General features: G+C 38.7%; 1 protein-coding gene across 8 annotated transcripts in view; it reads right to left on the bottom strand.

Moving 5' to 3' along the window:
* The window catches only part of ENPP2 (ectonucleotide pyrophosphatase/phosphodiesterase 2), a 72,044-nt gene that overhangs the window by 11,572 nt on the left and 41,555 nt on the right, over positions 1-18,917 (bottom strand). For 4 of the 8 annotated variants that reach the window (XM_088178691.1, XM_088178663.1, XM_014870106.2 and 1 more), the window contains exons 11-19: positions 18,780-18,852; positions 10,660-10,771; positions 9,223-9,348; positions 5,730-5,761; positions 4,791-4,918; positions 2,748-2,835; positions 2,578-2,665; positions 1,495-1,667; positions 1,158-1,206 (exon numbers count right to left, since the gene is read on the bottom strand). In XM_088178691.1, the coding sequence (XP_088034817.1) occupies positions 1,158-1,206; positions 1,495-1,667; positions 2,578-2,665; positions 2,748-2,835; positions 4,791-4,918; positions 5,730-5,761; positions 9,223-9,348; positions 10,660-10,771; positions 18,780-18,852 (869 nt within the window). Of the gene's footprint in view, positions 1-1,157; positions 1,210-1,494; positions 1,668-2,577; positions 2,666-2,747; positions 2,836-4,790; positions 4,919-5,729; positions 5,762-9,222; positions 9,349-10,659; positions 10,772-18,779; positions 18,853-18,917 lie in introns of all 8 variants that reach the window. The other 4 variants (XM_088178685.1, XM_014870107.2, XM_014870105.2 and 1 more) reach the window with 1 other exon arrangement.

Below are 18,917 nucleotides of genomic sequence, written 5' to 3' on the forward strand. Positions count from 1 at the left end.
CAAAATAAAGATGTTGAGATTCGAACTACAACAGTGAGGGTGTATTTTCCTGATGCCATAAATTGCCGCAGTGAGGAGTAGCTCTTCATTAATTGGGAAAATCAGTTTAACAAGATGAAAGCTGCAGAAAGGCAATTTAATTCACAAAGAGGAATAAGGTCACCTTTAGAAACTAAATAATAGGCTGCATTGCCCATTCACAACGGAGAAACTGAAAATACCCTCATAAGGGAATTAAAACAAATCTCCTTAATCATCTGAACAATGCAATTTGGAGTACCTCAAAAATCCATGTCTAAACTGAAAGCTTCAGAATTTGCTAATTTGGACAATTGTTATGGTAAGGGAAATGCTGTGAATTTTTATGCTGAACTTGATCACCACTGTTAGAAGGAAAACTGCTTTGGTGAGCCTTTCAGTCAGTCGTGCTGCTCAGAAAAGCAGTTCCCATCTCCTCTCCTCTGTTCCTATTGCTCCACTTTACCCTGGACCACGGCCAGGTAATGCAGCTGAAAGTGGAGCCATGCAGAAGTCAGCACTGGCACACAGCAGTGTCCAGGAGAGCTGGGAATGCTTTCTCCCGGGAGTAACATTGACTTGAGCACTGAAGAGGAACAGAATGTCACTGAGCAGCCTGAACTAGCAGAGCATTTGTTTCACTGTGTAGCCTGCACCCTAAGAGCTAAGCATTAGGACTTAGTCAGGGATTGTCAAAGCAGCTGTAGCAACCTTTCTAGGTGAAACCTAAGCCTGGATAACTATGGTAAAACCCAGCCTGCAAATAGAGTCTGGTTTCTTCCCCATTTACAGCCTGTAGATGAACAGAGTACTGCCTCTCCTTTCCTCTTGTCTCTGCCTTCACATCGGAGCTTAAAACTCCTAGAGGTGATGAAATAGAAGAGTTGAAACCCACATTGCTTTGAACAATACTTTAGTCTTGCTTCAGTAAAAGGTAGTGTGTACTTTCTTGAGTGATCAGCACTTCATCTTGGCCACAAATCTCATGTATGCCTGTGGGCTACTTTGACAGCTACTCGTAGACAGTTTACTACACCTTAACTAAACCACACCAGGAGTTGCTCTGGTATTAATGATGCAAAGTGATTTACAAATGAAAATGAAATCAGCTTTCATTAACTGAGGCACCAGGCTCTTACCTTCTGTTCCCTTGACATGAAAGCGTTTGTTGAGTTCATCCAACTTGTTCTTCTCAAGAATAGAAAAAAAAGGAACGAGATTAGGACCACTGGAGCACTCTGACATCTCGTTTTACTAGCATCTAACAAAACTGATGCTATAAGACAGTGAGACACCACACTTTTTCTTGTCTCCTCTTTACAAAAAAAACGTAATTTTTCCAAAGGGCACAAAGACTTCACAGAAAGGACCTGGGGAATTCTTACAGATCAAACTCTCTCAAAACAAATAAAATGGCTACAACTTTGCCAAAACTACTGCTAATAGTGGAGGCTTCCACAGATCCTAAACACCTACCTTATCATCACATGTACATCCTATATCAAAATCTGATGCAGAAGGTAGAGCTACAGGATACAGTGGTTTAGCAACTTCATCTGGCACAGTTGGTTTATAAACATTGGCTCTCAGCAGGTGATTTAAACTTCCATGAGTGCCATTATTGGGAGCAGGCTTTAATCCAAGTAGATCTATGAAACCACCAAGGAAAAATGAATGGTGGTTAGCCTCCAAACATATATTCAAGCAGCAACCCTATCAAAGCCAACACATTTATTATAATACTGTTTACACCCACAGCAAGTTAGTGAAAGCTTTTAATGTAATAAAAACTCTGATTTTTTTGTTCAAATAATAAAATTGTAAATGCCACATTAATAGTATCTTGTCTTTATGACAAAATGTTCATTTGCATCAAGACACTGGAAAAGTTGAAAACTTTTACAAAGTTTTATTATAACTACTCCTTCAGCTTCCAGTGCAAACCTATGGTCAATGTGCTGACCTCACACTAAACATCTTCAACACAGTGATTTCTAAATAAGGGCTAACTACCCCCTAGGTATTACATGTTTGGGGGAAAAAAAAGGGAATTACATCTCTGAAATACCTCAAAGTTTTATTGTGAATTGCACCTTGAAAGTTTCAGTGTTCTAGAAAGTCAGTACTAAAGAAAAGACCCTAATGAATGTCTGTATACATCATCAGATTCTTTTCCATGGCTTCAGTAGAAATTTGGGAAACATAATCATACCAGGAAATGCCACAGAAAACTAAGTGGTCAACCTGAACTGCTGCACGAGACATGTAGATGCAGGAGCAGTCTCTGAACAGAAATCAGGATACCACACATTGTAGAGGTGTCCATTTGATCTCTGTCTAGCTGCAAACATCAAAACTATAGTAACCCCCTTTACTGGCCACCTCCAGAGCAACCTGAGACCCCTGAGAAGTGCCTTCAGCCCTCCTGGCAAGTGCTTGTAAAAAGGGGACTAGCGAAAAAACACTGAGAGAAAGTCAGGTCATAAGCTCATGGGTACCTAAATGAAGCCCTGGTAAAACAAGTTGCTGCTTTTGCAATTTCTCAAGCTGGCAGCTTACCACACATGACGTTGTAAAGCTCAATGTTTTCAAAAGGAGGCACTTTGGTCTTGTACTTGAAGGTAGGGCCATAACCTATAAAGACAGTCTTAAAAAAAAAAAATAGGGGGTTTTCACTGAATGTTTACATTCCAGAGACCTTTAATGACCCTCCCAGAAATTGCTCATACCTGCATGCTGTTTATCTTGTTGTCATAACCATGGTCTCCATGAAAGAAACATTTTCCCGTTGGTTTCTTGTAAACGTCCATAGCTTTCCTAAATTGAAAAAGAATTAGAAATTTTTCTCAAAGGTGGCTGACCTGACAATATCCTTTGGGGCAGGAAGGGTAAGTTTAGAGGGCAATGCATTGTTTATGTTTCATGAGTAGCAGAAGTAGGGACTTGCAGGCTTACACAGCATCCTCAGGGTTTCTCCCTCTACTCTCACTCTAAGAAACAACACTTATTATTGATAAAAACCTTAGTATCTATTATTTTCTCAGATTTTCTCATATCACAATCTCCTGCAGACTGGAGGTGTAGGATCACACTCTTCCAATCCTCCAAAGGCCAACAGAAGCTGCTCAGAAAGCACTTTTGTGATGTTACAATGCTGCAAATGTCATACAATGCTACAAAGTGCTTTCACCTGTTTGCCTTCGGCCCAATAAACAAGAATGGGTAGCAGAAAAAAAAGCCGAAAAAAGAAAGATTTTAATGAAGACAAATAGCTGGGATAGTAAGTGCTGTACCATAGGAATGGTAATTATCAGCTTCTTATTGGGATTTTTTACAAAATATGTGGAAAAATATGTATTGTGTCACAGGAATTATAATCAGCAGCTTATTTCAGAGTACATCTATACAGTTTTATAGGGCCATATGCAAGGAATACATGCAAAGGACCACATTATCCTAGAAATTAATTTCTTCATCTGCAATAAAATAATGCTCAAAGTTTGATTTTGGCCTTATAAATTACCAGAGTTACAGCAATTAGGGCTCTAATTACCATTTTCCTTTAACTACCAATTACAGTTACACTAATGAATGAATTACTGGTGAATGAGATCTCTGAAAATTAATAAACAAGGCAAAGAAAGACCAATGTAATTAACAAGAAATTACTAAATCTAAATCAACCTGGGCAATCCCATCCATTCCAGAAAAACACTTATAACTAAAGCATATATAGATCTAAAATTCAGAGTGTGATTCTTTGAAATATACATAACCCCAATGGGGCACCTTGCAGCAGCCAGTAGTTATGCAAGAAAGCAAATGGTGTTTCTCATTCACTGCTTCAGCAGAGTGATCCTTGCATAATTCATGGAAAGATAAGCACAGATGTCAAAAGGCACTTACAACACACTGTGTGTTTGCCTGGCAGCTATATGGGCAAAAAATCCTACCATAATCTAAAGCTTGTAATAGTCTACCATGAGGCAAAAGCTGTGTCATCTTCCAAGAGGCACTGAGTCAGATTCATGCAAAAAAGACCCCACCATTCTCATACTGTAACACATAACATGTGTCAAATTATACTCAAATAGAAAGTTATGCATCATCCATACACAAAGGCTACTCCTCTCCCATTCACTCTATACCTGTATGTGCCAACTGGTTTTTCCTCATGTAAATTTTGGCTAACTAATAAACACTGCCCATATTCCATAATCAAAGATTCAGAGTCATATGGCTAAGAGCAACCCAAATCAGAGTTTTTGCCTGAGCTAAAGCATCCTGGCTTTCTGTGGATTTGTTTTGAAATATAATACACTGCCAGCACAGTTCTTTGACGGCCACCCTGTCACATCCTTCTACATGTTCTCAGCCATTCACCCACTCTGCCAATATCTCCGTTTTCCTTCCATTTACCTATCAAACTCTTGTTCCCTAACATCCCGTCACCACATAAACCTGCCTCTTCCTCCAATATTTCCTGCTCCCCTGTTACTCCCCTGGACTAAGCTTGCACATCATTAGAAAGATTTATCAGCTTCTACATTTCAGCTAACCAGTAAAAACCACCAAGCTGCTTGAGAAAATCAGTCTGGGTTTCTACCTTTCATCCAGCAACTGATTTTCCCACACTTCAAAATATTTTGTGTTCTCAAAACCCCTCCTGCTCACAGGGTAGAGGAGCAGGATGCTAACAGATAAGGCAATCCTAAGCATCCCATTTTCTCAGAAGACTGAAAATCAGGATGGAAGCAGAAGCAAGGGTTTACCTTGCCACGTGCCATTTGCGATCCACCAGTAAATGGACGTCCTCAATCCTTCGGTTGTTAGCATAGTGCAAGCGTTTAGGCAGGTGCTGTTTCAGGTAAGGTTTGAAGTGCTGGTCAGGCTTTCTACACTGAAAAGTAAATGGTCACAAATAGCATGCTGTCAGTTAGCTTAAGATGCACATAAAACCTTTGACTACAGAAATCAAGCTGTTAAGGTCATCACTGATGGTGTCTGGAAAACAAAGTGTACACCTAGAGTATGCAGTCCAGTCATTTCTGTGCAGTATTTACATGCAGCCAAGGCCCAGGCAGCCATTCAAAGATATATTTGGAAATTTTCATTCTCTTGACAGTCTTTATGAAACCATCAAACAAAATATCACACATACTTAACTCACAGATGAAGAACTTTATTCTAACTGGACCAAAAACTAAGTTCCAACAGAAATCTGAATGCTCAAAAATACACCTCATCTGCAGAAATATTTAAAGCCATCTGGTTACAAAACTTGGGGGTTTTTTTCGTTTTTTTAAAATTTTAATCACTTTTCTTCCATTAATGGCAAGGTTGGAGTTGAAGACTATCAAATGCACTTTTTCAGAGTCTTCAAAGTGCTAGTAAAATGTTTACCCTAAAAGATTACTTTCCAATTCTGAAGCAATGAATAAATAGACTCAATTCAGGGAGTAAAGACAGTCCAGAGATTCTGTCTCTGCATTGCCCAAAAAGATTATAAAAGCTATTAGAAAAGCAAACAGCAGAAAACATGACAAACATTAACCTGTGCTCATGAAGGGCACCATTTAACATTCTTTATTTATAATAATGGTTGGTTGATTTTCCTGTCTAAAGAGTGCGAAAAGAAAGCTGAATAATGCCACAAATCAAGAAGTGAACGGTGAAGTATAGACAGATACCTCCCAGTCCTAAATACTTACTGTAAGGTTGGCAACAATCATTTTAGGGTCATCTGTTAAGCAAAGGTAAAAAAAAAAAATAGAAAATATTAAAAATTTGCAAAAGAAAACACAAGGTTTATATAAGCATACTTCCTGATACTTCCCTGACCTTTACTAAAAGTGCTTTGTATATATCATAGAATCACAGAATCATTTGTGTTGGAAAAGACCTTTAAGATCAAGTCCAACCCTTAATCCAGCACTTCCAAGTCTATCACTAAACCATGTCCACAAGTGCCCTGTCTTTTAAATACCTCCAGGGGTGGTGACTCCATCACTTCCCTGGGTGGCGTGTTCCAGTGCTTGACCACCCTTTTAATAAAGAAATTTTTCCTAATATCCAATCTGAGCCTCCCCTGGTGCACCTTGAGGACTTTTCCTCTTGCTCTGTCACTTGTTACCTGGCAGAAGAGCCTGACTCCCCCATCTGGCTCCAGCCTCCTTTCAGAGAGTTGTAGAGAGTGATAAGGTCTCCCCTGAGCCTCCTTTTCTCCAGTCCATAACACCCCCAGCTCCCTCTGCTGCTCCTCATCAGACTTGTGATCCAGACCCTTCCCCAACTCTGTTGCCCTTCTCTGGACAAACCCCACCCTCCTAATGTCCTTTTTAGAGTGAGGGGCCCAAACCTGAACCCAAGATTTGAGGTGTGGCCTCACCAGAGAGACAATTTGGTGTGGCCAAATACAGAGAGAAAATCCCTGCCCTGGTCCTGCTGGCCACACTGTTTCTGATCCAGGCCAAGATGCCATTGGCCTTCTTATCCACCTGGGCACAGCTGGCTCATGTTCAGTCACTGTTGACCAGCACCCCCAGGTCCTTTTCCAAGGGCAGCTTTCCAGCCACTGTTCCCCAGCCTGTAGGACTGCATGGGGTTGTTGTGACCCAAGTCACAGCTTGGACCCAGCTACAGGACCCAGCACTTTGCCTTGTTGAACCTCACACCACTGGCCTTGGGCCACTGATCCAGCCTGTCCAGAGCCCTCTGCAGAGCTCTCCTACCCTCCAGCAGATCAACACTCAAGCCCAGTTTGGTGTTGTCTGCAAACTGATTCAGGGTGCCCTTGATCCTCTCATTCAGATCATCAATAAAGGTATTAAACAGAACTGGCCCTCATGGTGAGCCCTGGGGAACACTCTGGGCTCAGCCATCCAGACAATATTTTACCCACTGAAGGGTGCACTTGTCTAAGCTGCAGGCTTCCCGTTTCTCCAAGAGAACGATGTAGGAGACAATAGCAAAGACTTTACAAAAGTCCAGATAAACATTATCCAGAGAAGCAGGTCATGTTGTCATAGGAGATTATGTTGGTCAAGCAGGACTTGACTTTCCTAAACCCCTGCTGGATGGGCCTGATGCCCTGGCTGTCCCACATATGCCCTGTGATGGCTTGGTGACATGTAGTTGCTTAGGTAGTGTTCTCACCATTTTATAATTGGGGCCTTAGCTTAATACTTATTTTGTTTTCTGCAAACACATACTTTCAGGACTTTTGGTTGTTTTACCTTAAAATAAAAAATTATCTCCAAACATAATGACTTTCCTTGAAAAATTTTGAAAGCACACTTGAATGCAACAATGCACTCTTTTAGAAAGAGCAAGATAAATATGTAGCATTTTTTGGTGACTTTTAACATTTGACCAATTTCATAGGCTACTGCTGAGTAAGAGAAAAGCCACCATAAAATATTCTGGATTTGTCTTCAGGCTATTAAAAGGGCAAGATGTAGAAAGCCCAAACCCTGTAACAGTCCATACAAGTATGTTCTTCTAGGGGTGGGGGAAACATTTATCAGTCATGAGAGGAAAAACAGGCTAAAAGAACATTTTGGAAAATGAAAACCTCTTACTCAAATACTGTTGTTTTGGCTGCTTAAGGCATGATCTTATTGAGCTTGAAATGGGCTCTGTTGCATCTCAAAACACAAGCTGCAGGCTTTTGCATTGCAAAGGTGTGTTTGCAGTATATTGAGATAGTATTATGGAACAATAAAGAATAAAGAATTTGGTAATTTGCCATTTAAGGAGGTAAACCCCAGTTCTAAAGATAAGAAACATGCTTCTTTGTTCTATTTTCAAACTGCTTATTTATAAGCAATTCAAATATTCAAAATAGGAAGTTGCAGACAGAGGACAAAAAAGGAAAATGTTATTGTGGGCAAACCAGTGGTATGACTCAGAGGTCAGATAGACAGATTGATCTTTTTGAAACATATTGCCATCCATTCTCTAAGGAAAACATTTTTCTCAGCAATTTGGGAAAACAAGGGTTGAAAGATCTTTTAAAAAAAGACTTCTCAGAACTGAAATTTGTTCACAAAGACTGTAGGAATTCAGTCTCATGCTATCTACAAAATTTGAACAGTGTGCACTATTTTCAACAAATCTTTACACACTCATCATATATTCCTTGAGCATAAATACCCAGGTTAAAAAGTTTATCGTAAAATAAATGTATACACAGATCAGTATTAAGGATGCTTTACCACAATCTTATGATTTTTGCTATTATTCTGGAAGTATTTAATCTTCAAAGATGTATCTTCCATGACATTTGTCCTCACCCAGAGTGTATCTGAAGTGTTGTGAGGGAACACTTGGCTATCCCAGCTATCTGATCTTCCCCTCTATCAAAAGCTGTCATCCTCGGAAGCATATGGTGCAAAAAACATGGATACTTATAGTTTATTTATGAGTTACACAGTTTGCATAGCAGTCAGGGTGCTGGCACAAGCCATGTCCTGGTACTGCTGCCCTGGAGGCAAAAGGAGGACAGCTGGTCTGAAATGCTTGAGATTGCAGAGTTAGTTTCACCAGAGGACTCTTGCCTGAGCCCTGAGAGCTATTGTCAAAAATCAGTTAATCTCAAACACTAAATCAGGGTAAACTTCTAAAGGCATGGTTCAAAATAGCAACAAGTTTTACTGACAACATTGGCCCTGAATGCATTCTAATCTTCCTTATATCCTTCAACATCTCCAGTCTGTTGCTGTTTAGCAGCCCACATGACTTCCTGTCTATGCCAAAAGTATGATAAAACTACTGAATTCAAAATTAACAAGTCACTTGTTTCCTATTAGCTCATAAAATGTACCAGATGCTTTTCTAAATATCCAAGCTGTGCAGTGCTGAGATCGCCCAAATACAGTTTTTGTTCACAAAGGAGAAAAGTGCATGACTAAACTCATAATGACACGTATGCTGGCATGTGAAACTGGCTTGGAGTTCCCATTCCTTCTTGATATAAAAGAGAGGTGTTTAACCCAGAACACTGAAGACCTCCCCTTGATAGTTCTACAACTGTGGGGTCTGTGAAATACAGACTGGAAAGGGAGCAAGCATCTGTCTTCAGTGGCATTCCCTCTGAAATTCCTGCCAGCACCCTGCAAATTTACACTCTTTGGACAGCATAATTTCGAGGAAGGAATAGAGTCTATTTCTCCATATATAAAGGGTACAATTAAATTAACTTACACTTTAGGTTATTGCTAGACCTAGGGCGAATTCGCCCTAAAGATCCAGGAAGTAAAATTATATCATCCACGTTAGTCAGATAATTGCTTAAAAATTCAGTTCTTTCACAAGTCGTGTCTTCCATCCCTGCAGAAGAAAATGCCAAATTAATCCACCTGAAAATAAAAACATTTTCCAGAACAGCAAAAAAAGGAGACCCCAAACACCCTATATATTATTTCCTTTTGGATGATTAATCTTGTTCTTTATAGCCATCTAATTCCAACATAATACACTGGTAGGACTCAAACTAGGAGTGTCTATGTGAGATAAATACCAGTCTCAGCATCGTAGGAACAGTCACCACATACACCATGTGTGCACTGACTCAACTCCAAATTAAACTCATGGAAAAATCAAAGTCTGTTTCTAGTTTAATGTACTACTTTGGGGATTATTTCTTTTTAAACAAATGATTTTAAGAGGAATAGCACACAAAAGGTATTGTCTCTTGGTGGTCTCTTCTAAGGCAGCTGCAGATAAACAATTTTCTCTTGCAGATATTTGTGGTGGGGAGGAATGTACTGCCAGCCACAGGAGATTCTCAGCACAAAACTGCCACCCCTGGAAATCCTTCCTGAGCCTTACCCTTCTCTACCCACAGCCAGAAACGAGGCATATGCCATTTTATTGCTGATGTAACAGTTCATGGGAGAAAGAAGAGGACCTTTGGTGGTATCACTAAAGAAGTTATACAAACCCAGGTTTTCCTTTAATAAAACTTTCCTTCTCTTTTTATCTTTGCTAATATTTACTATTTCCTATATTGCAATTTATTCTAATGTTTGAAGGAATAAGAACCAACCAAATAATATCTGTGCTTTTAGATGACTGAATCTGACCATGAAATAACTTTTTACCTCCTTCCTCCATCATTTTGATGACTTTTCCATCAAGCGGGGCTCAGTCTTATATTCCATAGATATAAGAAAGATATTCCAGTCTTTCTTTTGCTAGGATAACTTGACCCACTAATTGTCATGGAAATGATGGAATCTAAAGTGCTATTTTTCTTATGTACAGGAGAACAAGGCTATTAAATTTAATTCCATAAAAACTGACAAGACGATTACGCTAGGTAAATTACAGCCTTCCAATACATGCAAGAAGAGCTATACTTGGATGTGATATCAGAAACACCAAGATTTGAAAAGCTCTGAGTAAAGAAGTAAATATCCAGATCACTGTTATGAAATAGAAGTGTCCCTCCATGGCACTTTACAGGTGAGCTGAATGGCCAGTCCACACCAACTGGATTATTTTGTGAGAGTTAAACTACCAGAAAAAATATCTGCACAAAAGTATCTTAAATGGAACTTTGATTTAGTTACCTATTATATTTACAGCTACATTGCTTAAGCACTTATTTTCTGATAAATATTATGGTTTAAAATTTACCATGATCACCAACAAATATAACATTGACACATCGATGTAGTTTCAACTGTTTCAGTCCATCCATTAGTTGTCCTACTGTCTTGTCAATCTCTCTCAGGGGATTCACCATCATCTGTAAAAATATTCAGAGGGAAAAAAAAGTTAATTCTGTCATTGCAGTGTTCCTGCTCCTACAAATTGGCAAAATTCTAATGGGAAAATCATCCAGGTCAAGAGACAAAGCCTTGGCTGAGCTGTTACTCCTAAAATTATTGTACCATTTCCTTTTGTGTATCCACACCATGATTTCGTTGTGAGAAAGCCCTGCTGAGATGTTGACACAAGGCAGCAAAAGGTCTTTATGGCTGATCCTAGGCCTCCCATGAACATGTGTACAGTTAGTAAAACAATGTGTAGATAGCAGAAAAACACATGTGACTTTGGGGTTCAGTGTGTTTCTTATAGATAGAAAGCAGTGCTTTTAAAAGAAAACAGTATTTTATGTGAATGGTTTAGTCAAACAATGAACATGAAATGAAGCATTAGATGTAGGATTCACATGCCAAGTAACTTAATGAAATTCACTTCAAAGGACAATTGATACCAGGATGACAACATGCACGTCACTTGAGTAGCACATGGAGCTCAGAGTGAGCATTCTTCAGCTTCAGAGCCAAGATTTTCCAACAGCTCAAATGACAGTTCTGGCAAAACTGCCAGCAGGCCCCAGAGGACACAGATACTGTACTGTGATTTCTTCATTTAAGTTTCTTTTTCATTAAAAAACACCCAAACCAAAACAAAAAATGAAACAAAACAAAACAAACCCCAAAACTCCCAAAAAAACAGAAAAAAGCAAGACACAGGACTGTGTTTTCAGCCTTAAGAAAATGAAACATTTTTTACCAGATGGAACAGAGAGGGAAAAGTAAGATTTTAGGCAGAGGACTCATTTTGTTTTGCTTTTGAGAAGAAAACATTTGTTGTCACTATATGGAAACTCCTTCCTCACTTTTCTGTTTGATTTGACTGGTTCAAGTATTGACAATAAAAAAATCCTCCCAATGACAAACAGAATTATAACAAATTCTGGATGAGAAAAAAATAGATTTCAGCAGAATTTTCTAACACAAACACGATGTTAATGTGACCCAGAAAGAGATGGTTCAGAAACCTCCCTCTGCCTGAGTCATTAAGGGATAGATGTTAAATGAGTCTGCTAGGTTAAGAGACAGGAAATGTCAGCTCCCATGTGGCACTATAAATACACAGAGAAGGGACTTACAGGAGAAGGAATCACGGTGGGGAACAGGATGAACAATTTCTGCAACATATGGAAGTGGTTCAGACAAAGGGTGAATTTTTGAAATCTTTTAATTCAGGAAAGCCTAAGCAGTCACTTAAGCTAAAACTTTGAAACCTTCAAGTTCAGAAAAAAAGAAAATTTTCTGTTTCAGCATTCTTTCACTCTCCAAGAAGAAAGAGTTTCTTCTACACATGGGAATTTCATTTTATGGAAGTCTATTTATATTGTGTCAATCATGTAAGGAAATACAACTTTTACTCAGAATCTGAAGAGTATTCAAGCTGGAAGCTGGAAATCCAGATAGATTTCCCTTTAATGTTTACTTTTGTCAGCAAGTTTGAGTCTTCTTTTAAAAAAATATAATGATGATAAAAAGATAGAGCAACAATAATTCAAGGATTTCAAGTGATAATTATGTTTAGCTACCCTCTTCAGCAATGTGACCTCCTCTTACAGCTCCTCCCAGATGCAACTTTCAAAGATTTATTGGCAAACAAATAAAGCTGTTGCATAAACCTTTCTTCACCTAATATCAAGACTTTGGAAGACTGTACAGAACCATATCTTTCAAGATACATGGATCTCTTGGAGGGTGCTACAATAAAGAGTTTTGTCGCATTGTGAAAGTGCTGAGTGTGGAATCTGAAACATACAAAAAACAGCTGGATTCTCTCACAAGATTTCCTACAGAAGAAGTCTGATTAGAAGGAAGGAAGAAAAAAAGAATCTTGCTTTTAAACTTTTTAAAAATAATTGGTAGGATCCATCCTGCACTGCATTTCATTGCTGTCAAACAGCATCAAAAGATTAACTTGCAGATATTATGGTAACTATTATGTAATAGTAGGGGTTTTTTTCTGAAATAATGGGTCAAATTTTCACAGTTGACTTATCAGAAGAAGAAGACTAAGTTTGGATGATCTTTTCCTTCAGGGAAAGAAAGGCAAAAAAAAAAAGAGCAACATATGTTCATGTTACTAGGAACGTTGTTTCTACTCTATTTCATGTCAGAAGGATATAGCTCGGAATGGCAAATTAGTGAGTAATAGCAATATCATCCATAGTAGTTATTAGTTCTCCTCTCAGGTAAGTCTTAAAATGTTAAAAGTTCTCTGGAATATTTCTAGGATTCTATATGTAATTTTTTTTGCATGTACCTATCTGCCATGTTTTACACTTAAATAATGTGTCTCAAAATAACTCTTTAAACTTGAATTGTGCAAGAAGTCAAAAAATATCCCCAAAAAATCTCTTGAAAAGAATGTTTATAGCCTCTTATAGGACACTGTGGACTGTAAAGGCTTTTGTTTCTAGCTTAACGGAGAAATATGTAGATTGTTAGTACCAAGTGGATAAAGAAGGAATATCTTTTCATCCACTTGCTCTTTTTCCTAATAAAGCAATTTCTATTTTATGTTTTCCTTGTGAAAACAGACTTACGCACCACCTCTTGCAAATACACCATTCAGAAATCCTGCAACAAAATTCCTTACCCTCCAAAGTCACAAAATGACTTGAAAATGTGTATTTTTAAAACAAATGTTCTTTCCCTTTTAGATTTTATTAGTCCCATTTTCAGGACATTTCCCCAACCATGGTGACTACACACAAAACCTCAAATAATCACCATGCTCCCACGAACTGGGAGTTACAGAGGCTACAACATATTGCAGAACTTCTAAGAGTTCAGAAGGGTTAGCAGCAGTGGTAGATTTGTCTGACACTGCCTCCAGCTGATGGCTGGATTTTAAAAAATAAAGAGATTATAAATATAACTTTCCCTAATGCAAACACTCTGAAACAAGAAAAACACAGCTTCCAGAAAGCTTAGTCTGGGTTTGGCTGCTCTCCTTTGGGTCCTTCAGTACATTTACATTCTGGCTCCAAAATCCCAACCTGATGCGTGGAATGAACTCCCAAGTTGAAAAAATAAAGACAGCGTAGTGCCTAAAAAGTGGCACTTCCATCATAAATTTTTGGGACTTACTTTCTTCCGACGAGTTTCCGTAGAATATTGATCCACTCTATGTACTTTTCTTCTTTTCTTTGGAGCTGCAACTGGTTTTTCCTGTCTCCTCTTAGGAGGAAGCTTTCTCTTAGGTCTCTTAGGCGGAGTAAGAGGGGAGCCATAACTACTCTCCTGTACTGGCAGGGAGAGATGTCTGCACTCAGAAAAAAAGCCTGTCTCAACTCACATCAGATAGTAAAGCTACCTGTGCCAGATAATCCTGAAGCATAAATGCTATGGCCTTATCAAATATTTAGGCTTTTTGGACAATTTAGGGTCTACCCCTTTTTAAGGAGGAATTCGCCAAATTGTACTGAAAGCGGAACAGCAGTTACAAGAGCAGACAGCACAAAAGCAAATTAATTTGGTGTTTTGAAAGACAGCTGGGGCTTCTGTGTATGAAAATACATAATTATATGGGGGTATTAATTATGAAATAATAGTCCATTAATATAATTGAAATTTAAGTTAATTTCAATTACAGCAAAATTCATTGCACACAACTTAATGAGTGTCCAGGGTAGAGCACTGGAGGAAATGGAACATTTCACTTGAATGACAGTTCAGGTATGAGTATTAGAGGCTGTCCAGTTTCAATGACTTCTGCAAGGTTTCCTACACCAATGTTTTGGCTGAATTAGTGACGTCAAGTACCCTCACTGATAGCAGTAGCAGGTACCACTATTGTGTGCCAGACCCTGCATCTCACTGAAATTACCAGAACCCCATTTGCCACTATTTGGGGTCTGCAGATCAGAGCAATGCAGGTGAGACTCAGTTAACACAGAGCTCATATCCTTCAAATTGGCTGGGTGGGGCATATTAGTTGCAGTGCATGAGAAATCTGGGCTGCTACCTGCCTTATTACCAGCTTTACGGGTTTTTTTAGAATTTAATTTCCTAGCAGTTTTAGTGTGGCATCTCACTGGGTAATGTCACCATTCCTAAATGCACAATTACCTAGGACAGACTTAAGGGAGGAAAAAACAAAGCATAAAATGAAAAAAAACCCAAGATCTATCTAGAGTAAACTAGTATCCCATTAATCAACTTGCTCATAATTTTGAACTGTCCCACTCCTGCTGACTTTAACACAACTTGCAGGCTCTTGGCACTGCTCAAGATGGTGTGAGAAGAGCTGACAGGTAACACCTACCAGGAGATAAACCACAATCTGTAATGGAGCACACACTGAGTGGGCTGGAGGAGAGTTGGAGATTTATGATGCTATTTAAGTTCTATGTACTTAGGCGGCTTCTCCCAGTTGTTGAGTTACAGAGCTCCATAAACAGGGAAGGGGAAGAAGGGGATGTTACCATCTGCCATGCTGTTTCATTGCTTCCAACACAAGCAGCTGGAAAGGAGATTCTAGTCCAGTCTCATTCGTCTTTCTCCAGAAAGGCATTTTAATAAAGCAGCACCAGAGTTTTCTGTTTTTAAAACGCTTCAAGCTTTGTGCAGTCCTGATGAGAGGAGCAGCAGGGAAAGGAAGGATCCTCATTTTACTGTCCCTGAATCGGCTCAGACAGAGCTCCACAATGCCAGACACACGTGAGTGTGGAAGACCCAGGTCTGAACACTGAAGTGACTGTCTCAAGACAGCATGTTAGAGGAGCAGCAGAAATGCCTTAGCACTGCCAGATTTCGATGTATTTTAGAGCTCTTATGGTAGTATATTTCTAGAATATTTTATATTTTAAAAAAGTTAGCTAGGAAAAAAAAAAGCCAAGTTCTTATTAACCAGCCAATTCTTAGTCTTGCTTGAGAAGAGTCAGAACAGTTATGGAGGAGGGAACCAAATCCCTCCCCACTTACAGAAGGAAACTGTAACATCACAAGGGTAACTAGCCAGCCAAAGCTTTGCTTCTTGACCCGGATGGACCAACCTACCAGAGTTCAACTGCAGAAGCACAGAGGGAAAGAAAAAAAAAGGCAGAAGTAAATCAAAAGCAAGCATGTATTTTATAACTCCCATAACCGCTCCTGGAAACATAATAGAACCCACTGAAATACCTCCTAAAATGTTTTTAAAGAAGAAAAAAAAAACAAAAACCAAAACCAAACCACAAAGCACCCTCACCCCAAATAAAAAAAAACAAACAAACCAAACCAAAACCCCCCACCAAACCCCAAAACGTAGACAACCAACTCGTTTACACTGAAATGCATAATAGTGGATATGCGAAGTTACACTTGTGGATACTAGCTATAACATAAATTCCATTTATATAAAAAACACTGACAATTCACCAATAAATTTTAAGTGTTTCTAAGTCCCTTTGCTTCTTGCTTTAAGACACTCTGCACATAGGCTGCATGTCCTGGGAAGATCTCAGAGGCATCTGGATGCCATTAGATCTCTAAGATTATGCATTTTAAATAAATTTAGGACATTATTTGGTATAATAAACTCAAATAAAATTCACTTCATGCTAATAAAGGCTTGGAGGATTTCAGGGTAAAAAACTATTCCTCAATCTACTAATTGCAGTAAGAAAAATCATCATTAAATATTCACTCTTCAAAAGAAGTAAGAAGCCCATTGTAAACATAATACAGAGTTGTTACAAGCCTGTTTTCAAACTTTATAGTTTGGTTGATCTGCCTTTTTGCATGAAGAAAAATGGTCAGTAATACTCCAAATGTCTAACTGCTGCCAGCTGTATACAAGAAAAAATTGACTTCACAGAGAAGTCATGCTCTTGGTATCAAGGAATTAGCTAAAAGGGATCCTTTTGAGGACTTTCTTCCAGATGATGTAAATTTCATAAAAATTATACTGAAGCCAGTGTCAAGAGAAACAATATAAAATACTTCCTCTAGCTTTTCTATCCCGAAACTTGGCCCCTAGCAAACCTCAGCATCTGTGTACTTCCATTCACAAAGTTTGGTACTGTTTGAACTGCAAACCCATACATGCTCTTCTGCTAAGCATCTGTTCTCAATTTGCTAGAAATCGGTTTCATGGTCTTCTTGCATTTAATACAAATGACATAAAACTATCTATTTGCAAAACTCTCATAAGCTATTAATTCACACTTATTAAGAGCTAAAGCTTTACCTTACAATTAGAGATCAACCTTCAGATAACCATCCACAAGAACCCCCCATAGAGAAAGAGCCTTTGGGGGCTTTTTCTTTTAATAATGACTTTTCCTATTATGAACACTTTGCTACACTTCACTTTTTAGACTCTTATAATTAACCCGAAACTAAATTGCCACATTGGATGTTATGCAGAATTGTTAAACACTACCATTCAAAGAACATTTTCAATGCCATCATCTTAATATTCCCCTTTTAAGTCCACGGGAAAAGCCCCACAATTCTGTTCAGAAGGAAGTGGCTGTATCCAGACAACCAAAATCAGAGTTTTCAATCATAAGGCACGTATAATAACTGCAATGTTTCACTAAGAGGAACTATAAAGCATTATTAATAAATACATCATTAAATCAGAGAGCTCGATTACTGACTGAATCAGACACAACTCCTGTTCTGAGCCAAATGACAACATGGACACATATTCATATCTGTCAATTTAGCAAATGTTGGCAGATATTAACCCCTGCTTATCCAGGAAAAGGACTGCTTCCTTCCATCCAACAGGATGTTTCAGTGCTGATTTGGAATAATTCCTCACAACTACTGCTCTAGGACCATGGCTCAAACTACTCCAACAGAGCTGCTACCCACAACAACTTCATAACCACTGCAAACTGTTTAAACAGACCAAATAACTCAACCATACTAAAAATATTAAAGTTGCTTCTCTTTGCTCTCTTCTCCCATCAAGAACAGCCATCAGATGTTAAACAAACAAAAAAGAAAGTACTGCTGTGTACCTGGCTACTCAAAGAGATTTGTATTGCCTTCCAGAGGGTATCTGATACTCTCCTCACTTTTTGAAGATTGCAAACATTTGTTTATCCTTGGAAAATGTTACATAAAACCTCTTGAAGCCTTGTGATGGGAATCTGCAGACGTGCATTTGCACTGAAACTAGAGAACCTTTGCAAGCTGTCAGACATCATTGGAAATGTCAGATCCCAGGCGCTCGAAGCAGGATATTTGGGTACAGCATTTACTTTCCCTCACTACATATCCCAGACAAATCTATTATCTTTAAGTTCTTGTCACCTGGACAATGTTGTCAGGGGAAATAATACTCATCAGCCCCAGCCAGCTACATAAAGTCAAACAAGGGGTTAAACTGCTGCAGCATGTTGCACATAATTTTTCATTAAAATGCCTTATGGTGCTTTAAAACTTTTTCCAAACTCAATTGTATGGTCCTGAGGGAACTGTATTGGAAAAGCTCTCTGAACCCCTATAGGGCCTATATGAAACTGGAACTAGCAGCTTTTTACATTTCCTGACAGACTGGGATTATTACTTTGGCTACTGCTGGCTGTCAACTTTAAAGAAAGCTTTTTTCTCCTCTGCATTTTATCTCAATATTTTCTGTATTCTATTTTAATTACTTTTCAGAAGGATAAACTGTTACAGGAAAGTTAAATTATGCTGTTGCACATAAATATACTCCTGTCTATGCCAAATAAACGTTTCTATTTGCATTATCATATCACACAGAGAAATAGCCTCCTGAAAGGCACGGGCAATTCCTTCTCCCAGAAGTAAATTTTACATGATAAATCCTTTAGAAGATAACTTTGTTTTCTCTGGTAGAAGGGAAGCATACAGCAGAAACAGGTGAAAACAAAGTTGCTAAAAATGTTACTCCAGAGCAGCATCAATGTTTTGGGGGGAAAAGAAATGTACTAGAGACACCTGCTTTTTCAGTAGAAAAAAAAAATCTGTGCTAACCTCTGAGTTGAAAGGACCGTATCTGTGGCCAGCAGCATCTGGTTGCTCAGAGTAGAAGGCATAAACATAAGGCCTGAAAGAAAGAAAGATCTTGTTCAGGTTAGCTTTTCTTTGACAACAGCACAAAAACAGGCTATC

The sequence above is a fragment of the Sturnus vulgaris genome, chromosome 1 (assembly GCF_052056855.1).
Source record: "Sturnus vulgaris isolate bStuVul1 chromosome 1, bStuVul1.hap1, whole genome shotgun sequence".
In the NCBI taxonomy this organism is placed as follows: Eukaryota; Metazoa; Chordata; class Aves; order Passeriformes; family Sturnidae; genus Sturnus; species Sturnus vulgaris.